The sequence below is a fragment of the Cottoperca gobio genome, chromosome 17, assembly GCF_900634415.1.
Source record: "Cottoperca gobio chromosome 17, fCotGob3.1, whole genome shotgun sequence".
Classification (NCBI taxonomy): domain Eukaryota; kingdom Metazoa; phylum Chordata; class Actinopteri; order Perciformes; family Bovichtidae; genus Cottoperca; species Cottoperca gobio.
The window spans coordinates 502,266-525,435 of record NC_041371.1 but is presented as its reverse complement, the minus strand read 5'-3'; the positions used below and the strand labels follow the sequence as shown (position 1 = coordinate 525,435).

The 23,170-nt window shown below is 42.2% G+C and overlaps 1 protein-coding gene across 1 annotated transcript in view; it reads left to right on the top strand.

Annotated features, from left to right (window-relative positions):
• The window catches only part of LOC115022782 (discs large homolog 1-like protein), a 139,451-nt gene that overhangs the window by 98,273 nt on the left and 18,008 nt on the right, over window positions 1-23,170 (top strand). Inside the window, 9 exon segments of the mRNA XM_029453871.1 lie at window positions 1,520-1,644; window positions 4,023-4,192; window positions 5,155-5,291; window positions 5,997-6,141; window positions 10,173-10,302; window positions 11,613-11,769; window positions 12,060-12,162; window positions 21,417-21,531; window positions 22,090-22,266. Of these exon segments, the coding sequence (XP_029309731.1) occupies window positions 1,520-1,644; window positions 4,023-4,192; window positions 5,155-5,291; window positions 5,997-6,141; window positions 10,173-10,302; window positions 11,613-11,769; window positions 12,060-12,162; window positions 21,417-21,531; window positions 22,090-22,266 (1,259 nt within the window).

The following is a 23,170-nucleotide window of genomic DNA, read 5'->3' as shown; positions in this document are numbered from 1 at the left end:
GTGTTCTGTGTGTGTTCTGTGTTCTGTGTGTGTTCTGTGTGTGGTGTGTGTTCTGTGTGTGTTCTGTGTGCGTTCTGTGTGTGGTGTGTGTTCTGTGTATGTTCTGTGTGTGTTTCTGTGTGTGTTCTGTGTTCTGTTGTGTTCTGGTGTGGTGTGTGTTCTGTGTGTGTTTTCTGTGTGTGTTCTGTGTTCTGTTGTGGTTCTGTGTGTGTTCTGTGTGTGGTGTGTGTTCTGTGTGTGTTCTGTGTGTGTTCTGTGTGTGTTCTGTGTGTGGTGTGTGTTCTGTGTGTGTTCTGTGTGCGTTCTGTGTTCTGTGTAGTTCGTCTGTGTTCTGTGTGTGTTCTGTGTTCTGTGTGTGTTCTGTGTGTGTTCTGTGTGTTCTGTGTGTGTTCTGTGTGTGTTCTGTGTGTTCTGTGTGTGTTCTGTGTGTGTGCGTCTTATGTTGGTAACTGGAGTCGTTTATCTTCTTTTTGTTTTCACTTGAAGATAAAGTTTGATGTAAAGCGTCGAAGGATAAATCTGGAGATGTCTTGATGTCAACAAATCTCAGACTCAACAATGAAAATATCAATATTTCTAATCTAACAGCAAGAGTGTGATGTGTCTCAGCATTAATCCGCCGCGGGAAGTAGTCCCCAACAAAGTCACTATTTCCTGCTGCTTGTTGGATAAAAAGTACACGGTGGTGATGGACCAGCGTCTTGTTGGTTTGATGAGAATAAATAATAATAATAATAATAAAGGTCACGAGGTCACTTCCTGAAATAAAAGTTCTTCTTTCACCACTCCAATGTTTCACATTAAAAGCCTTTTACTGTGAAACATCTGCAGGAAGTGTAAAGTGTCCTAAAGTTGAACAGAGTTCCCTCGCTCATGGAATACCTGGAAAAGTCTTGACATTTAACAATCCAATTTAACAGGCCTGGAAAAATCATGGAATTAGTTTTGAAAGTTTTTGTATTTTGTTGTGCGTATTGAAATGAATCTCCATGAATAACTTAACATATTGGCAGATTTATTTTCTGTGACTAATGTGCATCCAGGAATGATTTATTTATAATCTAAAGCATTAAATCCACTGATGGTACAAAGTGCCAGACTGATAGACATGCTTTTAAAGCTTTTTATATATATATATTTATGTTTATATTTATATGAATACAAACTATTAGAGATTTTGCTCTTTCATTTTCATTAAAGAATGAACATTTTCAGTACACTTTCAGTTCTGTTATGTTGTAAATGCTCGTCAGACTTTATTTATTAGGAATTAGATTTCGTCTCAGTTGCTCCATTTTATAAAATAATATATATATATAAATAAGGTATTTATTTAAACTCTGACGTGATTTTAACAGATTCATCTTCACATCCATCAAAAACAGAAATTCTGATTAATTATTAGAGATTTGTTTGTTTTTGCTCAGTGCTACGTGACACGTGTCACGTGTCACATGACATGTCACGTGTCACATCGATCATCTGCCGTTATTTTTGTGGACACATTTGCGGTATCCAGGGGAACTCGGGGCTGGGCTTCAGCATCGCGGGCGGTACAGACAACCCCCACATCGGTGAAGACCCGAGCATCTTCATCACCAAAGTCATACCTGGAGGGGCCGCGGCCCAGGACGGGCGGCTCAGGTGAGACGACACACACCTGTGATATTACATTGTTTAATTATTATTGATTTAAAGATGAAAGATCACATGTTCCGCTCTGCGGACTCGTTCTTCCCTTCAAAATAAAAGTCCTGCTCTGTGGAAACAGCACGAGGGCTGGAAGTGGAGTCAGAAATGTGTTGAGTGAAACAGTTAGACATAAATAAATCAAGAGAAGAAGAATGTGAAGCTGCTCTTCTTTCATTATTTCTTTTACAGAAATTTTAATAAAATTGAATCTATATGCTAACATTTTCCAAGTGATATAGAATAAGTGTCTCCAGCTGCTCTAATGAACTGATGTTTTTATCTGGTTATATTTGGTGACATTTTAAAACATTTCCAACAGTAGTGTGTCGAGTCTGGAGAGTTCTGTGTGACATCTTTCTTCTTTATAAAGTCTTAATACCGGCGTAGGAAAAACAACCAGCAGCGTTTCTCACTGAAACTTCAGGCTTTTAAAGATGATATTTTAAAAGATTAGAAGTGAATTCATGCACCTACTGTTACGTTTCAGAGTTTTTAGTTATAGTATAAAGCAGGGGGGGGACCTTTTTCCTATCAAGGGCCTTTATTTTTATTTTTTACAACATCCTTCGAGGGCCGTACTAATTATTGAACTCATAACTTCTGCACATTGTTTTAAGACGCAGCTCATTCATTTCACTTTTCTTTATGCTAAATGCAAAGAAGCAACTTTTGTATCCTGTATCTTTGTTTATAAATCCTTTATTAGTCCCACAACGGGGACATTTATCTCGTCACAGCAAAAGAACACATGAAGTAAAAAGGCAGAACACAATAATTAAATATAATAAAACATAAGTACCAAGTGATATAAATAAAGTGAGTATTGCACATGGCAGTGATAACTGCACAGCAGTGGTGGGACAGTCTGTTCTTGGTGTGGTGGTCTACCTCTCTATCTGTCCATGTTTGTATGTTCCGCTCTGTAGAGAGCTGCTTGTTGGGCCAAACTCCACCGAAGAGCGTTAACTTTATCCAAACGCACTCCTCCTCTCAGCTCGTGCAGTTCGGCATGTTTCGTGCAGTAATGACGCTCTAGAGCCTTCATCACGAGAGCGCGTCCGCACAAACTCGGCACACTGGCCTTTTAATTCCACAGAGAAATAATCATTAGTACATTTCTCCTGGAAAGTGCGACATTCTGCATTAACTTTCTGTTTTACACTCGCCACGCTGCGTTCACTGATGTCAACAGTCTCGTTTAATATTGATGTTTTTTGACATGACACCACGTGATGACACGTTCCGCTCGTGTTGTGTTCAGGGACCCTGACTATGGCCAGGAAAAACAGTCAATCAGCCGTTTAAAATATTGCCGTCTAGTTTTTTTTGCTAGTGGATTTTCTTTGCGTGCGTATTACGAATTACCTCGAGGCCCGGATCAAATGGTCTCGCGGGCCGTATACGGCCCGGAGGCCGGAGGTTTCCCACCCTTGGTATAAAGTATAGCTGGTGTTCGTTACCCAGAATCCCCTGCAGCGTCCTGCTGCCTTTCACTCCTTCATTGATAATGCAGCAGTCTGACACACCTGATCCAGCGCGGGCTCTGCCTCAGGTTACCTCTAACAGTGAACCCGTCAGTCATCATGAGGCTCATGTGTCCGACTGAAAGCTCCGGTCGGTTACAGACTGAGTCAGACAGAAAGTAAAAACATGGACGAAGGAAACGGAACGTAATCGATGAACATTTTGTCACTTTGAGCTCCAATTTGCTTTGTTCAGTTTAATTTGGGCATAAAACAAAAGTACAACACGGATTAAATCGCATGAAACGTATACAAACAACGAGCAGCAAGAGAAATTAAAGAACGTATAAATAAGATATTATTCATGAAATTTAATCAAACGCAGGATAAAAGCAGTAAATGACTTAAGTTGCTGTTATGCTCCTACAGTTTAAAACAACAATGATATATATTATTAAAAGAAGAGCATGCGTAGAATAAGTTTGTTTATAGATATTTTACTCTACATGAACAAAATGACCTCGAGTAACAAATAATGCAAAAGATTATTAAAAATCTCATGTTTGTGTTTTACGTCTTTTTGTTTCATCCGGACACAAACCGAAGTGTAAAAATGTCAGTTTGTGGTTTTAGGAAGAACTATTTTATAACAAATGTGTATCCATCCGCCCAGCACTCTGCGCAGCGGCTCAAGTGAACGTGTTAAAGAAGGACACCTGGGCCTTTGCCCAAAGCTAAAAGTAGCTCCTGACTGGCCGAGATGTGCACGTTGTAGGTCTGACCGACGGAATCGTGGCGCAAGCTTCCATTTATTTCCTCACACATCACGCAGCCCTAGTTGACGGTCTGCGTCTTCCTGTGTTTCAGGGTCAACGACGTCATCCTGAGAGTGAACGAGGCGGATGTTCGGGATGTGACCCACAGCCGCGCCGTGGAGGCCCTGAAGGAGGCCGGCTCGTTGGTCCGACTCTACGTCCGAAGGAGGAAACCCGTCTCCGAGAAAGTGATGGAGCTGAAACTGGTGAAAGGACCCAAAGGTGACTCGGTGTTGTGGTCTGATTGTAAACATGACAGCGCGGCAGGTTCAGAGCTGCTCGAGCGCAGCGTGGACGTTGTTGGGTCGTCTCCGCTCGGAGCTTTACAGAAATCCCTCAGGGCCTCGTGATTATTCAGACAAGAAGCCGGGCTCAAGAACAAAGACTCGCTTTCCACAGAAACATCCTAAAATATGCTTCTGTGCATTTATGTGCCCTGATTTGTGCTGGTAGGCAGCAGCATGTTTCAGCCACATGTCACAGGGCTGCACCAAGGAGTCGAATCTTCATTGTGTTTGTGCACAGATGAGGCTGCACTAATATTATATATTATCAGTATTAAACTATCAGTAGAGTCAGACTGTGATCCACCCATTTCCAATAACTCTTAAAATCTAAAAGTCAACATGTAGTGAAACACGAAACAAATATTCTGTCAGCATTAAGCTCTTCCTGGTCCCTCGTCTGAAGTCGATGTGTTTGAATGTGTTGTTGGTTAGAAGCCTGAAATGTCTGATTAACACCAGCTTTTTCTTCTACGTTATAAAACACGTCAGTAACTCCCCGACTCGTCAGTCTCTGCAGCTTCTACGTGTCGGTCACTAACAAGCGGCTAAATGAGAGTAAACCTCATCAAGCTATCATTAGCCGCCGTTAGCTTAGCGGTGGTGACGTGACATCATGTGACCTGCTGTAGCTCCTTTGTAGCCGAACGTTAGCTTCTTACTTCTGGATATATATATATATATATATATATATATATATATATATATATATATATATATATATATATATATATAATGTACTTGTTTAATCCGATGAATTTTTTATTCAAATTGAGTATTTTGTTCGAGGATATAAAAATAAAAAGTATAACGGACATTCAAAGCTTCATTCGAAAAGCCTCAATAGAAGCTTCTAATGTAAAACTTGTTGCCCCCCCCCCTGATCACGGTGTGTTCCAGGTCTTGGCTTCAGTATAGCAGGCGGAGTGGGCAACCAGCACATCCCGGGCGACAACAGCATCTACGTCACCAAGGTCATTGAAGGAGGAGCTGCACATAAAGACGGGAGGCTGCAGATCGGAGACAAACTGCTGGCTGTAAGAAGTTTACTCTGTAGACTGAACTACCATCTGATACCATCAGTTATAAACTAAATATATATTCAATATGAACAGCTGCATACTAACACTGCCTGGCTTTCTCTGGTAAAACTAAAACATACAGACAAGTAATGCAAAGTCATAACTGGTGCAACCGTACTGAATGATAATTATATTTTAAAAAGTGCGCTACTGTTCAGGATGAGCTTGTGTCGCTGCTTCTCGGGTTTCAAAGTGAGACTCTGCACGCGTCTTACGGCAGCAGCACATCAGCAGGCAAATGAAAATGTTCCGAAGTAATGACACAGACAGGCGCTATTTAGTCAAAGAAAACATACAGAGACGTCCCAGAGTGGTCGTGAGCGGACGAGGATTTTGATGTGTCTATTTGCACTTTACGGATTAGCGCAGTTGATAACCAAAGTCCGGCCGGGCGGACCGGGTTTTATCAGTTTTCTACAGAACCGCTAATCCAAGTAACTTCGCGTGCGGCACTGCTCTCCCTCTGGTCCTCAGCAACACACACACCAAGCAGGAAGTAGATCGGTGCAAGGGTTGGAGAGATAATGGAAACTCAGACACACACACACACACACACACACACACACACACACACACACACATAGAGATGTCTTATAGTACGATGATGATGATGATGATGATGAAGCTGTTTGTGCTGATGTGTGTCCTCTCTGTGCTCAGGTCAACAGTGCTTGCCTGGAGGAAGTGAGCCACGAACACGCCGTCACTGCCTTGAAAAACACTCCTGACGTGGTCTACTTGAAAGTGGCTAAACCCAACAGTGTCTTCATGAACGACAGCTTCGCCCCCCCCGACCTCACCAACTGTGAGTGATTTTCTTAGCTAGCTAACAGCTAGCTTAAAGTTCACATGCATTTAAAACTATTTATACCGTTTTTTTTTAACTGGTCGGGTGCTGTGGCGTTTACGCTATGCAGTCAGAAAACCAGCGCAGATAAAACTATTGTTGTTTATCATGGTTATTATGGTTTATATGAAGGTATGTGTTGAAACAACCTTGGACATGTTTTTATCCATATTGTGACTCAAGCATTGCTTAGTAAAACATGACTGTTAACAAGTAGAACACAGATACAAGTTTCCAACATAAACAAGTAGTTAAGCAGGTTTTTGAGGAATGACATCAAAACCAAACGTTGCTACAGTTGCTCCGGGCCTCTCGCAATTCGTCTCAAAACGCAAATCTCGAGCGCGTTGAGCATTATCCACTCGTGGAAAAGCATCTTCACGAGGGAGCATTTCTTCTCTGCGTGCACAAATGTGTTCCCGTAGTCACCGTGAGGTCCCCCACATGTTTCTGAAGAGTTGTTGTGAAAGTCAAAGTGGGCGATTCCGAATGTCGCCTTCTTGGCCGTGACGCCACCGTGAAGTTGAGGCGGTCCTCTGAAGATGCGAAACTGTAAGCCTTAATATAATTAAAATGGGTGAGTTCTATATAAATTCACCCCCCTACAGTTGTCATGAACGGGGATATTAGCTAAAGAGACCAAAAAGAGGGTTCCTCTTGATCTAAATATGTACTAACTCAAACCCTCTGTCCTCTCTCCGGCTTCACACGGGCATGAAGCCTTTTCTGGTTTCTGTCTTTGAACATCACACACCAGATTAGCAGGTCCTGGTTCAGTTGTGTCTCGGTTCAGTTGTGTCTCGGTTCACTGGTGTCTCTGTTCACTGGTGTCTCTGTTCACTGGTGTCTCGGTTCACTGGTGTCTCGGTTCAGTGGTGTCTCTGTTCACTGGTGTCTCGGTTCACTGGTGTCTCGGTTCAGTGGTGTCTCTGTTCACTGGTGTCTCGGTTCAGTTGTGTCTCGGTTCAGTGGTGTCTCGGTTCAGTGGTTGTCTCGGTTCAGTGGTGTCTCGGTTCAGTGGTGTCTCGGTTCAGTTGTGTCTCGGTTCAGTTGTGTCTCGGTTCACTGGTGTCTCTGTTCACTGGTGTCTCTGTTCACTGGTGTCTCGGTTCACTGGTGTCTCGGTTCAGTGGTGTCTCTGTTCACTGGTGTCTCGGTTCACTGGTGTCTCGGTTCACTGGTGTCTCTGTTCACTGGTTGTCTCGGTTCAGTGGTGTCTCTGTTCACTGGTGTCTCGGTTCAGTTGTGTCTCGATTCACTGGTGTCTCGGTTCAGTGGTGTCTCTGTTCACTGGTGTCTCGGTTCAGTTGTGTCTCGGTTCACTGGTGTCTCGGTTCACTGGTGTCTCGGTTCAGTGGTGTCTCGGTTCAGTTGTGTCTCGGTTCAGTGGTGTCTCTGTTCAGTTGTGTCTCGGTTCAGTTGTGTCTCGGTTCAGTTGTGTCTCGGTTCAGTTGTGTCTCGGTTCACTGGTGTCTCGGTTCACTGGTGTCTCGGTTCAGTGGTGTCTCGGTTCAGTGGTGTCTCGGTTCAGTGGTGTCTCTGTTCAGTTGTGTCTCGGTTCAGTGGTGTCTCGGTTCAGTGGTGTCTCTGTTCAGTTGTGTCTCGGTTCAGTTGTGTCTCGGTTCACTGGTGTCTCGGTTCAGTTGTGTCTCGGTTCAGTGGTGTCTCTGTTCAGTTGTGTCTCGGTTCAGTTGTGTCTCGGTTCACTGGTGTCTCGGTTCAGTTGTGTCTCGGTTCAATTGTGTCCCGGTTGACTTTCTGCCTTTGACCATGATTAGTGTTGTATTCAGCCGGGACTGCAGTGCATCTTTGATGATGGGGGTTCGTGTTCCCAGTGGTATACATCAAACAACACATTTCAAAGTCAAAGCGAGGCAGAGCTCCTGTCAAACACATTCAGAGCACGGGCTCTGGATGTGTTCCCAAGAACCCCAGCGGTGAACCTTTTAAAGCGGAGACGCTGAAGGACAAACTGATCCAGGAGGAGCGACGTCCGGCTGAACTCTGACCAGTAGAGAGAGATGGCTGAAAGGATCCAGAACATCAAGAAGATTAAACGCTAACAGACACTACAGGTGAATAGGGGAACATTTTAGCTAATAGATATGACCATGAAACTTCCCCAGTTCATTACTTACATTAAATATAATTCCCTCTAATATCATATTGATATTACTGTGACATCTCCTTCAAACAACTGGATTTATTCCAAGTTTCCCAGCAAAAACTAAATGTTAGGTTGAGCTGGGTGAGCTCGCTGAGTGAGAGCCACATGGCCAGACCGGTCTCGGATCTCCACACTTTGTTTTAGCGCGTCCTCTTTCTTCGGAGGCAGACCATTGAATTAGCTAAATAAAATTACAAAATCGGCTAAAAAGAAAACAGGTGATGTCCTCAGCCTATCACCAAAAGCCAAAATATTCGTCCCATCGCTAAACCCTAGAAAGCAGAACGCACACGTGACTCGGATGCTTTTATTTCAACTTATAGAAATCGAAGTTTCATCTTTACCAGATAATTGTATTTAAATATCAACATAACACCCATCCAGCGTCAACCATCAGATCCCTTCAGACTCAGTGTTGTTCCTTTTCTCTAAAGACCCTCCACTCCCCAATCCTAACCTCTGTGTTACCTCTCCCCCCCATCTCCTTCTGCTGATGTTGAGACGCGTGAAGGACGAGCAGCAAATCCAATCAGCGTGCGTCGAGGTTCAGCTCGAGCTAATCCACACAGCAACACTGCAGTGTGTGTGTGTGTGTGTGTGTCTGTGTGTCTGTGTGTGTGTGTCTGTGTCTGTGAGGGGGTTATATTCTGAGCCAGAGGTAATGAAAGAGAAATAATTCTGTTAAGTGCGCTCTGACTCCATCGTGGGGCGGCTTGGGAACAAAAATGGAGGAAATCCATCCGGTTATTAAAAGCATCAGTTTCATCAGATAACGGGAGAAATGAACCTCAAACTGAGAAGCTCCCGTTGATTCTATGAAGTTAAAATCTCTTTTTATTTCAACATATTTTCTCTTTTATTTGCTGCCATCTTGTTTTAGTTTCCTGCTCATGACCTGCGACACAACAGATATTAGACTGATGATGAATAATAGTAAATACAAATGGGATTAGGGTTGTGTGATACGAAGATTATTTAATTATTAATCTGTAATCAACATTTCTGCAGCTTCTTTTGATTAATTGAGTCGCTTGAAACAATAATAATTAGTCAACACTGTTTGTCCCTTTAACATCTGGGGAAGATTTTGTTAATAATGTTTGAAAATGTTACTTTCTTTCTTGAATATTATACGAAATTCTGATTTTACAAATATTTTGTTCAGTTCTTTTGTTTTTTCAAATATTAAATCTGTTTGAATAACTTTAAATAATTTACTAATAATTATCAGATATTCTGGAGGTTTTTATTTTTCAGATATTTGGCAGTTCTTTAAGACATTTCACTTTTAATTATTTTCTTATATTGAAAATAAATGTTCTTCTACTATTTGTACTTATTGTCTTATAATTTACAGATTTCTTTCCCGGATATTTATCTGATCATTTTCATATATTTGACGTCCAATATTAAATCTGTCTGAAGAATGATTTCATAGAAGAATCCTCCTTAAATGCTGCCTCTCCCAACATGTGCATGGGTTTCTCTAACCGCTCGGATCGACCCGGTTGAGTTTCTGGCTTTAGTTTATCTTACGACCCCCCCGGCGGCTCCGGGCCTCGTCCAATCAGATGGTAACAGGAGCCTGGCAGGTGAGTGCAGGCGAGAGTCTGAGCAGGTGTAGGAGCAGACGGGGAGAAACTGTCGGAGCAGACGCTCACACACTCAGTGTGTGTGTGTGTGTGTGTGTGTGTGTGTGTGTGTGAGGACGTGAACAGGTTCTCAAACTGATTCAGAACTTATTTTTCATCTTCTTTTTTTATCGCCGGAGAATCTGGATTTCTTATTTGTGACATTTGATACTCTTTCTTCTGTGTTTCAGCGTACTCCCAGCACATGGAGAACCATATCAGCCCCCCCAACTTCCTGAGTCAGCCCCTCCCCCCACCAGCATCCTCGGGACGCTACTCCCCGACCCCAAAGAGCATGCTGGGAGACGACGACGTCACCCGGTGAGGACAAAGCATCACTCTGAAGCTTTCAGACACAAAGATGGGATTATTATTAAATACCTTCTGCATATTTAACTTTGTGGCCGAGATCAGTGCTGAGCAGGGTTTCAGAAGTCAGAGGTTCCTCAACCAATCAATTCAAATATGTAATGTGATGAAAAGGATGCTGTTATTGATGCACACGTGGTATTAAAAACATCGAAGCTTCACTCAAGACGTTGACATTGAAATTCTAAATCAGCGTTTTTAATGCTGCGCAACTTTTTCATTTCTTTGTTGGTGTTGAGCCTCAAAAACTAGATTTTCACTTCGCTGAAGACACAAAGGGCGATGTTTTATTCATTAACGGGAGTTGATTCACTTTATTCAAATTGAAGATTTGTTTGAGTGATGACGTTTGTAAACCTCAATAGAAACTTTGAATGTAAAAAAAGACTTGTATTTAGTTTCCTTAATAGACCTGATAGTGACACAGTACTTTATTAATCATTAATTACAGCAAAAAAGGCTCAAGATCAAGTACAATATACAATGCTCATCAACAATCATAAATACATCAAATCAATTGTGTCTGCAAGTCTTTCTCTCACTTGCTGCTGATCATAAGATTAAAATAAACTTGTTAAAAACAGTGTAAACACACAAATGTACATGCAGATAGTAAGAGCAAATGTTCAGAATCATCGTACTGTACAATATATCCTCCATTAACCTCCACCAATCAGATGGAGCAGCCCGTATGTTTTTACATTACATAAATCTCACTAAGTGTAGCTTAGAGTCGATAACAACAACACAAGCAGCAGGTTAATGTCGCCGCCCTCTGCTGGTTCCAGCCTGCCAGTACACGCACCAACACTTTGTGATGAGGAGTTTAATGGAAATAGTTATTTTGTAGGAAAATCTAAAATGAAGATGCTTCATGCAACAGCAGCTGTTATTCCATCTGTGGAAATGTTCCACGTAAACTCTGCACAAAAGTTTAGTTTCTTAAAAAACAACATTTATGTTTAAAAATTGCAACAGGAAAAGTTTTCACAGGGTAAGCATGACGTCAGGATGATTGACAGCTGTGTGAGGTGACATCAGGATGATTGACAGCTGTGTGAAGTGACGTCAGGATGATTGACAGCTGTGTGAAGTGACGTCAGGATGATTGACAGCTGTGTGAGGTCACGTCAGGATGATTGACAGCTGTGTAAGGTCATGTGACGTCAGGATGATTGACAGTTGTGTGAGGTCAGGATGATTGACAGCTCTGCGTGAGGTCATGTGACGTCAGGATGATTGACAGCTGTGTGGTCCAACAGGGAGCCCAGGAAGGTGGTGCTGCACAGAGGAGCGACAGGACTGGGATTCAACATTGTGGGCGGGGAGGACGGAGAAGGGATCTTCATCTCCTTCATCCTCGCTGGAGGACCAGCTGACCTCTGTGGAGAGCTGAGGAAAGGAGACAGGCTCGTCTCGGTACGTACACACACACATCTCAGCTACACACACACACATCTCAGCTACACACACACACATCTCAGCTACACACACACACATCTCAGCTATGTTTATGAATTAGGAACAGGTGCAAAATAAGTTGCAGTGAGTGATGCATGAACAAGCGCAGTCTGAAGTAGATAGCGCCCTCTGGTGTTTAAATGGAGTATCAAGGTTAACTTTTCATCTCACTGATGTGAATCATCACTTACAAGTATCGTTGCATTCCTCGGTGTGTAACGCTGTCTTCTGCGTGTTGCTGTTTCCAGGTGAACGGGGTGGACCTGCGTAACGCCACCCACGAGCAGGCGGCCGCCGCCCTGAAGAACGCCGGGCAGACGGTGACCATCATCGCACACTACAGACCCGAGGGTGAGAAATTAAATTGAGTCCTTTACATTCTTTATTCTGGGTTCATCCTGGTCTGCATGGATCTAAACGTACTGGAATAATTACATTACATCTATTTTCCTGATTGATAAATCTGACACCGATTTAGACTAGCAGCGTATATTAACACAATATGTTAAAACCTTTTATATTTTTAAATACTAATTATATGATTAATGAATTTAACTGAATTGTTAGACGAAACATGTAATTAGTTCATTTGATTTATTACATTGAACTCTAAATGTATTGATTAATTAATCATTTTACTAGAAAACATATTTAATTATTTTATCCAATTGTATTTTTATCAGAAAAATATTTTGTCAATTTGAATGTTTTTAAGATAATTATTTGAATTTAAAAAACTGTTTCGCTGCTCTGCATGAATCAAATGTGCTGTAATAATTACCCTTATTTTCCTTATTGAGTATAATAATAATGTGGAGTGGTCTAGTGGTTCTGCTTCCTAATACAACACCAGAAGGTTGTGAGTTCAACACCAAAGCTGCACCATTGAGCCCCTGAGCACCTTCACCCTGAGCTAGTGTAGTTAGTTCACTGTCTGTCCCTATCGTTAGTTCACTGTCTGTCCCCGTAGTTAATTCACTGTCTGTCTCTGTAGTTAGTTCACTGTCTGTCTCTGTAGTGAGTTCACTGTCTGTCTCTGTAGTTAGTTCACTGTCTGTCTCTGTAGTTAGTTCACTGTCTGTCTCTGTAGTGAGTTCACTGTCTGTCTCTGTAGTTAGTTCACTGTCTGTCCCTGTAGTGAGTTCACTGTCTGTCCCTGTAGTTAGTTCACTGTCTGTCTCTGTAGTTAGTTCACTGTCTGTCACTGTAGTGAGTTCACTGTCTGTCTCTGTAGTGAGTTCACTGTCTGTCTCTGTAGTGAGTTCACTGTCTGTCTCTGTAGTTAGTTCACTGTCTGTCCCTGTAGTTAGTTCACTGTCTGTCTCTGTAGTTAGTTCACTGTCTGTCCCTGTAGTTAGTTCACTGTCTGTCTCTGTAGTTAGTTCACTGTCTGTCTCTGTAGTGAGTTCACTGTCTGTCCCTGTAGTTAGTTCACTGTCTGTCTCTGTAGTGAGTTCACTGTCTGTCCCTGTAGTTAGTTCACTGTCTGTCTCTGTAGTTAGTTCACTGTCTGTCTCTGTAGTTAGTTCACTGTCTGTCTCTGTAGTGAGTTCACTGTCTGTCCCTGTAGTTAGTTCACTGTCTGTCTCTGTAGTTAGTTCACTGTCTGTCTCTGTAGTTAGTTCACTGTCTGTCTCTGTAGTGAGTTCACTGTCTGTCCCTGTAGTTAGTTCACTGTCTGTCTCTGTAGTTAGTTCACTGTCTGTCTCTGTAGTTAGTTCACTGTCTGTCCCTGTAGTTAGTTCACTGTCTGTCCCTGAACTAACTACTGTCTGTCCCTGTAGTTAGTTCACTGTCTGTCCCTGAACTAACTACTGTCTGTCCCTGTAGTTAGTTCACTGTCTGTCCCTGAACTAACTACTGTCTGTCCCTGTAGTTAGTTCACTGTCTGTCTCTGTAGTGAGTTCACTGTCTGTCTCTGTAGTGAGTTCACTGTCTGTCTCTGTAGTGAGTTCACTGTCTGTCCCTGTAGTTAGTTCACTGTCTGTCTCTGTAGTTAGTTCACTGTCTGTCTCTGTAGTGAGTTCACTGTCTGTCCCTGTAGTTAGTTCACTGTCTGTCTCTGTAGTTAGTTCACTGTCTGTCTCTGTAGTTAGTTCACTGTCTGTCTCTGTAGTTAGTTCACTGTCTGTCTCTGTAGTTAGTTCACTGTCTGTCCCAGTAGTTAGTTCACTGTCTGTCTCTGTAGTTAGTTCACTGTCTGTCTCTGTAGTTAGTTCACTGTCTGTCTCTGTAGTGAGTTCACTGTCTGTCTCTGTAGTTAGTTCACTGTCTGTCTCTGTAGTTAGTTCACTGTCTGTCTCTGTAGTGAGTTCACTGTATTTCCCTGAAGTTAGTTCACTGTCTGTCTCTGTAGTGAGTTCACTGTCTGTCTCTGTAGTTAGTTGTCTGTCTCTGTAGTTAGTTCACTGTCTGTCTCTGTAGTTAGTTCACTGTATTTCCCTGAAGTTAGTTCACTGTCTGTCCCTGTAGTTAGTTCACTGTATTTCCCTGTAGTTAGTTCACTGTCTGTCTCTGTAGTTAGTTCACTGTCTGTCTCTGTAGTTAGTTCACTGTCTGTCTCTGTAGTGAGTTCACTGTCTGTCCCTGTAGTGAGTTCACTGTCTGTCTCTGTAGTTAGTTCACTGTCTGTCTCTGTAGTTAGTTGTCTGTCTCTGTAGTTAGTTCACTGTCTGTCTCTGTAGTTAGTTCACTGTCTGTCTCTGTAGTTAGTTCATTGTCTGTCTCTGTAGTGAGTTCACTGTCTGTCCCTGTAGTTAGTTCACTGTCTGTCTCTGTAGTTAGTTCACTGTCTGTCTCTGTAGTTAGTTCACTGTCTGTCCCTGTAGTTAGTTCACTGTCTGTCCCTGAACTAACTACTGTCTGTCCCTGTAGTTAGTTCACTGTCCCTGAACTAACTACTGTCTGTCCCTGTAGTTAGTTCACTGTCTGTCCCTGAACTAACTACTGTCTGTCCCTGTAGTTAGTTCACTGTCTGTCTCTGTAGTGAGTTCACTGTCTGTCTCTGTAGTGAGTTCACTGTCTGTCTCTGTAGTGAGTTCACTGTCTGTCCCTGTAGTTAGTTCACTGTCTGTCTCTGTAGTTAGTTCACTGTCTGTCTCTGTAGTGAGTTCACTGTCTGTCCCTGTAGTTAGTTCACTGTCTGTCTCTGTAGTTAGTTCACTGTCTGTCTCTGTAGTTAGTTCACTGTCTGTCTCTGTAGTTAGTTCACTGTCTGTCTCTGTAGTTAGTTCACTGTCTGTCCCAGTAGTTAGTTCACTGTCTGTCTCTGTAGTTAGTTCACTGTCTGTCTCTGTAGTTAGTTCACTGTCTGTCTCTGTAGTGAGTTCACTGTCTGTCTCTGTAGTTAGTTCACTGTCTGTCTCTGTAGTTAGTTCACTGTCTGTCTCTGTAGTGAGTTCACTGTATTTCCCTGAAGTTAGTTCACTGTCTGTCTCTGTAGTGAGTTCACTGTCTGTCTCTGTAGTTAGTTGTCTGTCTCTGTAGTTAGTTCACTGTCTGTCTCTGTAGTTAGTTCACTGTATTTCCCTGAAGTTAGTTCACTGTCTGTCCCTGTAGTTAGTTCACTGTATTTCCCTGTAGTTAGTTCACTGTCTGTCTCTGTAGTTAGTTCACTGTCTGTCTCTGTAGTTAGTTCACTGTCTGTCTCTGTAGTGAGTTCACTGTCTGTCCCTGTAGTGAGTTCACTGTCTGTCTCTGTAGTTAGTTCACTGTCTGTCTCTGTAGTTAGTTGTCTGTCTCTGTAGTTAGTTCACTGTCTGTCTCTGTAGTTAGTTCACTGTCTGTCTCTGTAGTTAGTTCATTGTCTGTCTCTGTAATTAGTTCACTGTCTGTCCCTGTAGTTAGTTGTCTGTCTCTGTAGTTAGTTCACTGTCTGTCCCAGTAGTTAGTTCACTGTCTGTCTCTTTAGTTAGTTCACTGTCTGTCTCTGTAGTTAGTTCACTGTCTGTCTCTGTAGTGAGTTCACTGTCTGTCTCTGTAGTTAGTTCACTGTCTGTCTCTGTAGTGAGTTCACTGTCTGTCTCTGTAGTTAGTTCACTGTCTGTCTCTGTAGTTAGTTCACTGTATTTCCCTGAAGTTAGTTCACTGTCTGTCTCTGTAGTGAGTTCACTGTCTGTCTCTGTAGTTAGTTGTCTGTCTCTGTAGTTAGTTCACTGTCTGTCTCTGTAGTTAGTTGTCTGTCTCTGTAGTTAGTTCACTGTCTGTCTCTGTAGTTAGTTCACTGTCTGTCTCTGTAGTTAGTTCACTGTATTTCCCTGAAGTTAGTTCACTGTCTGTCTTTGTAGTGAGTTCACTGTCTGTCTCTGTAGTTAGTTGTCTGTCTCTGTAGTTAGTTCACTGTCTGTCTCTGTAGTTAGTTCACTGTATTTCCCTGAAGTTAGTTCACTGTCTGTCTCTGTAGTGAGTTCACTGTCTGTCTCTGTAGTTAGTTGTCTGTCTCTGTAGTTAGTTCACTGTCTGTCTCTGTAGTTAGTTGTCTGTCTCTGTAGTTAGTTCACTGTCTGTCCCTGTAGTGAGTTCACTGTCTGTCTCTGTAGTTAGTTCACTGTCTGTCTCTGTAGTTAGTTCACTGTCTGTCTCTGTAGTTAGTTCACTGTCTGTCCCTGTAGTTAGTTGTCTGTCTCTGTAGTTAGTTCACTGTCTGTCCCAGTAGTTCACTGTCTGTCTCTTTAGTTAGTTCACTGTCTGTCTCTGTAGTTAGTTCACTGTCTGTCTCTTTAGTTAGTTCACTGTCTGTCTCTGTAGTTAGTTCACTGTCTGTCTCTGTTGTTAGTTCACTGTCTGTCTCTGTAGTGAGTTCACTGTCTGTCTCTGTAGTTAGTTCACTGTCTGTCTCTGTAGTGAGTTCACTGTCTGTCTCTGTAGTTAGTTCACTGTCTGTCTCTGTAGTTAGTTCACTGTATTTCCCTGAAGTTAGTTCACTGTCTGTCTCTGTAGTGAGTTCACTGTCTGTCTCTGTAGTTAGTTGTCTGTCTCTGTAGTTAGTTCACTGTCTGTCTCTGTAGTTAGTTCACTGTCTGTCTCTGTAGTGAGTTCACTGTCTGTCTCTGTAGTTAGTTCACTGTCTGTCTCTGTAGTTAGTTCACTGTCTGTCTCTGTAGTGAGTTCACTGTCTGTCTCTGTAGTTAGTTCACTGTCTGTCTCTGTAGTTAGTTCACTGTCTGTCTCTGTAGTTAGTTCACTGTATTTCCCTGAAGTTAGTTCACTGTCTGTCTCTGTAGTGAGTTCACTGTCTGTCTCTGTAGTTAGTTGTCTGTCTCTGTAGTTAGTTCACTGTCTGTCTCTGTAGTGAGTTCACTGTCTGTCTCTGTAGTTAGTTCACTGTCTGTCCCTGTAGTTAGTTCACTGTATTTCCCTGAAGTTAGTTCACTGTCTGTCCCTGTAGTGAGTTCACTGTCTGTCCCTGTAGTTAGTTCACTGTCTGTCCCTGAAGTTAGTTCACTGTCTGTCTCTGTAGTGAGTTCACTGTCTGTCTCTGTAGTTAGTTGTCTGTCTCTGTAGTTAGTTCACTGTCTGTCTCTGTAGTTAGTTCACTGTCTGTCTCTGTAGTTAGTTCACTGTATTTCCCTGTAGTTAGTTCACTGTCTGTCTCTGTAGTTAGTTGTCTGTCTCTGTAGTTAGTTCACTGTCTGTCTCTGTAGTTAGTTCACTGTCTGTCTCTGTAGTTAGTTCACTGTCTGTCCCTGTAGTTAGTTCACTGTATTTCCCTGAAGTTAGTTCACTGTCTGTCCCTGTAGTGAGTTCACTGTCTGTCCCTGTAGTTAGTTCACTGTCTGTCCCTGTAGTTAGTTCACTGTCTGTCTCTGTAGTTAGTTCACTGTCTGTCTCTGTAGTTAGTTCACTGTATTTCCCTGAAGTTAGTTCACTGTCTGTCTCTGTAGTTAGTTGTCTGTCTCTGTAGTTAGTTCACTGTCTGTCTCTGTAGTTAGTTCACTGTCTGTCCCTGTAGTTAGTTCACTGTCTGTCTCTGTAGTGAGTTCACTGTCTGTCTCTGTAGTGAGTTCACTGTCTGTCTCTGTAGTGAGTTCACTGTCTGTCCCTGTAGTTAGTTCACTGTCTGTCTCTGTAGTTAGTTCACTGTCTGTCTCTGTAGTGAGTTCACTGTCTGTCCCTGTAGTTAGTTCACTGTCTGTCTCTGTAGTTAGTTCACTGTCTGTCTCTGTAGTTAGTTCACTGTCTGTCTCTGTAGTTAGTTCACTGTCTGTCTCTGTAGTTAGTTCACTGTCTGTCCCAGTAGTTAGTTCACTGTCTGTCTCTGTAGTTAGTTCACTGTCTGTCTCTGTAGTTAGTTCACTGTCTGTCTCTGTAGTGAGTTCACTGTCTGTCTCTGTAGTTAGTTCACTGTCTGTCTCTGTAGTTAGTTCACTGTCTGTCTCTGTAGTGAGTTCACTGTATTTCCCTGAAGTTAGTTCACTGTCTGTCTCTGTAGTGAGTTCACTGTCTGTCTCTGTAGTTAGTTGTCTGTCTCTGTAGTTAGTTCACTGTCTGTCTCTGTAGTTAGTTCACTGTATTTCCCTGAAGTTAGTTCACTGTCTGTCCCTGTAGTTAGTTCACTGTATTTCCCTGTAGTTAGTTCACTGTCTGTCTCTGTAGTTAGTTCACTGTCTGTCTCTGTAGTTAGTTCACTGTCTGTCTCTGTAGTGAGTTCACTGTCTGTCCCTGTAGTGAGTTCACTGTCTGTCTCTGTAGTTAGTTCACTGTCTGTCTCTGTAGTTAGTTGTCTGTCTCTGTAGTTAGTTCACTGTCTGTCTCTGTAGTTAGTTCACTGTCTGTCTCTGTAGTTAGTTCATTGTCTGTCTCTGTAATTAGTTCACTGTCTGTCCCTGTAGTTAGTTGTCTGTCTCTGTAGTTAGTTCACTGTCTGTCCCAGTAGTTAGTTCACTGTCTGTCTCTTTAGTTAGTTCACTGTCTGTCTCTGTAGTTAGTTCACTGTCTGTCTCTGTAGTGAGTTCACTGTCTGTCTCTGTAGTTAGTTCACTGTCTGTCTCTGTAGTGAGTTCACTGTCTGTCTCTGTAGTTAGTTCACTGTCTGTCTCTGTAGTTAGTTCACTGTATTTCCCTGAAGTTAGTTCACTGTCTGTCTCTGTAGTGAGTTCACTGTCTGTCTCTGTAGTTAGTTGTCTGTCTCTGTAGTTAGTTCACTGTCTGTCTCTGTAGTTAGTTGTCTGTCTCTGTAGTTAGTTCACTGTCTGTCTCTGTAGTTAGTTCACTGTCTGTCTCTGTAGTTAGTTCACTGTATTTCCCTGAAGTTAGTTCACTGTCTGTCTTTGTAGTGAGTTCACTGTCTGTCTCTGTAGTTAGTTGTCTGTCTCTGTAGTTAGTTCACTGTCTGTCTCTGTAGTTAGTTCACTGTATTTCCCTGAAGTTAGTTCACTGTCTGTCTCTGTAGTGAGTTCACTGTCTGTCTCTGTAGTTAGTTGTCTGTCTCTGTAGTTAGTTCACTGTCTGTCTCTGTAGTTAGTTGTCTGTCTCTGTAGTTAGTTCACTGTCTGTCCCTGTAGTGAGTTCACTGTCTGTCTCTGTAGTTAGTTCACTGTCTGTCTCTGTAGTTAGTTCACTGTCTGTCTCTGTAGTTAGTTCACTGTCTGTCCCTGTAGTTAGTTGTCTGTCTCTGTAGTTAGTTCACTGTCTGTCCCAGTAGTTCACTGTCTGTCTCTTTAGTTAGTTCACTGTCTGTCTCTGTAGTTAGTTCACTGTCTGTCTCTTTAGTTAGTTCACTGTCTGTCTCTGTAGTTAGTTCACTGTCTGTCTCTGTTGTTAGTTCACTGTCTGTCTCTGTAGTGAGTTCACTGTCTGTCTCTGTAGTTAGTTCACTGTCTGTCTCTGTAGTGAGTTCACTGTCTGTCTCTGTAGTTAGTTCACTGTCTGTCTCTGTAGTTAGTTCACTGTATTTCCCTGAAGTTAGTTCACTGTCTGTCTCTGTAGTGAGTTCACTGTCTGTCTCTGTAGTTAGTTGTCTGTCTCTGTAGTTAGTTCACTGTCTGTCTCTGTAGTTAGTTCACTGTCTGTCTCTGTAGTGAGTTCACTGTCTGTCTCTGTAGTTAGTTCACTGTCTGTCTCTGTAGTTAGTTCACTGTCTGTCTCTGTAGTGAGTTCACTGTCTGTCTCTGTAGTTAGTTCACTGTCTGTCTCTGTAGTTAGTTCACTGTCTGTCTCTGTAGTTAGTTCACTGTATTTCCCTGAAGTTAGTTCACTGTCTGTCTCTGTAGTGAGTTCACTGTCTGTCTCTGTAGTTAGTTGTCTGTCTCTGTAGTTAGTTCACTGTCTGTCTCTGTAGTGAGTTCACTGTCTGTCTCTGTAGTTAGTTCACTGTCTGTCCCTGTAGTTAGTTCACTGTATTTCCCTGAAGTTAGTTCACTGTCTGTCCCTGTAGTGAGTTCACTGTCTGTCCCTGTAGTTAGTTCACTGTCTGTCCCTGAAGTTAGTTCACTGTCTGTCTCTGTAGTGAGTTCACTGTCTGTCTCTGTAGTTAGTTGTCTGTCTCTGTAGTTAGTTCACTGTCTGTCTCTGTAGTTAGTTCACTGTCTGTCTCTGTAGTTAGTTCACTGTATTTCCCTGTAGTTAGTTCACTGTCTGTCTCTGTAGTTAGTTGTCTGTCTCTGTAGTTAGTTCACTGTCTGTCTCTGTAGTTAGTTCACTGTCTGTCTCTGTAGTTAGTTCACTGTCTGTCCCTGTAGTTAGTTCACTGTATTTCCCTGAAGTTAGTTCACTGTCTGTCCCTGTAGTGAGTTCACTGTCTGTCCCTGTAGTTAGTTCACTGTCTGTCCCTGTAGTTAGTTCACTGTCTGTCTCTGTAGTTAGTTCACTGTCTGTCTCTGTAGTTAGTTCACTGTATTTCCCTGAAGTTAGTTCACTGTCTGTCTCTGTAGTTAGTTGTCTGTCTCTGTAGTTAGTTCACTGTCTGTCTCTGTAGTTAGTTCACTGTATTTCCCTGAAGTTAGTTCACTGTCTGTCTCTGTAGTTAGTTGTCTGTCCCTGTAGTGAGTTCACTGTCTGTCTCTGTAGTTAGTTCACTGTCTGTCTCTGTAGTTAGTTCACTGTATTTCCCTGAAGTTAGTTCACTGTCTGTCTCTGTAGTTAGTTCACTGTCTGTCTCTGTAGTTAGTTCACTGTCTGTCTCTGTAGTTAGTTCACTGTCTGTCTCTGTAGTTAGTTCACTGTCTGTCTCTGTAGTGAGTTCACTGTCTGTCTCTGTAGTTAGTTGTCTGTCTCTGTAGTTAGTTCACTGTCTGTCCCTGTAGTTAGTTCACTGTCTGTCTCTGTAGTTAGTTCACTGTCTGTCTCTGTAGTTAGTTGTCTGTCTCTGTAGTTAGTTCACTGTCTGTCTCTGTAGTTAGTTCACTGTCTGTCTCTGTAGTGAGTTCACTGTCTGTCTCTGTAGTTAGTTGTCTGTCTCTGTAGTTAGTTCACTGTCTGTCTCTGTAGTTAGTTCACTGTTTGTCTCTGTAGTGAGTTCACTGTCTGTCTCTGTAGTTAGTTCACTGTCTGTTCTTGCTCACATTATATCCCACTGATTCTAAATGAATGTTTCTAGCTGCGCGGTTGTTCGAAATGTTAAAATGAGTCCAGAAGTGTTTGTGACTGTGACCGTCCTCCCCGTGCAGAGTACAGCCGGTTTGAGGCGAAGATCCACGACCTGAGAGAGCAGATGATGAACAGCAGCATCAGCTCTGGATCTGGATCTTTGCGGACGAGTCAGAAGAGGTCGCTGTACGTCAGGTGAGGAAACCTCCCAGCGCAGCAGTCTGACGTTATGAGACGTAATATTGTCATATATCTTGATTACGTATTTAGCATCACAACAGAGACATTTTAGATTATTAAAATAATCAAGGCTTAAGTTTTTATATTATTTTGTAAATTAATTTGATTATACTTTATAGTATTATACTACGTAATCAAAGTACGTAATTAAAAAATACTTATTTAATTCATTAATTTAAGTTGATTAAATCAATATTATGATGATTATTATAATATTACCGGTAGTTAATTTGATTAATTACTTAAAAAACAAATATCTGTATTTGATAATACTTTTACTTTATGTAATTCATTATTATATCATATTTCTATTAATCAAACTAAATATTTAGTCAATTTAAATATAGTTTCAACAACTGTTTCACTGGTTTGAATTCATAAAAATATCCGATGAACTGAAACATTTATTAATAAAAACTGATAACAATATAATTAATAGAACTCAAGGTCCACTTATTAGACTTTTAAAAAATGTGTGTGTGTGTGTGTGTGTGTGCGTGTGCGCGTGTGCAGAGCTCTGTTTGACTACGATAAGACCAGAGACTCCGGTCTGCCCAGTCAGGGACTCAACTTTAAGTTCGGAGACATCCTCCACGTGGTGAACGCCTCCGACGACGAGTGGTGGCAGGCCAGACAGCTGACGTCACAGGGGGAGGTGGAGGAGGTGGGGGTGATCCCCAGCAAGAGACGGTCAGTCACACACACACACACACGTGGTCAGATGTTAAGGTTCTGCTCTGTATCACATGTTAATGTGTGTTATTATATTCTTAGTCTTGTTCACGTGTCGTGTTATTCCTTCATTTTAAACTGTATTTTATTTTGGATATTGCATATTAACACTTTACACTATCATTGCAGGAACAAGGTTAGAGTGAGACATAAACTTCAATATTCTGTGAGATTAAAATGAAAAACAGAAGAAATGAACGAGAACTTCATTTGAATCTGTTGTTGTTGATTGTGAGTCCAGCTGCAGCACCTTCAACCTTCTTCTGCTTTAAAGGACGGCTAGATGTTCTACACATGATCGATACACACGATCAGCACTTTGTGCTTCGCTCACAGCAATGTGTGATGTAGAGGCAAAGTGTCGTCACTGTAGACGGATCAGTATTTATCTTCCTTCAGAGAAGAAGACGCCGATGATCTACAAATGTTTGGTCGCCACAGACGTACAATAAACCTATATATAAAAACTGACCCGATGCCACACTGTCGACATCTTCATCATCATCTTCATCTTCATTTTCATCATCATCATCATTGAACACCTGCCTTGAGGAGATAAAGGCTTGGATGAAAGAACATTTCCTTCAAAAACAGAGGCTATTTTAGTTGGCACACCACACCAGGTCCAGTCCTCCCCCATAACCCACATCACCTTTTCTGGTCAAAACATCCCCCTATCACCATCAGTCACCAACCTGGGTGTAAGATTTGACCCTCATCTGACCTTTGACACCCTCATCAAACATCTGTGCAAGACCTCCTTCTACCACCTCAGGAACATTGCAGAGCTCCGTCTCACACTCTCCCTGTCAGACGCTGAACAACTCGTCCACGCCTTTGTCTCCTCAAGGTTGGACTACTG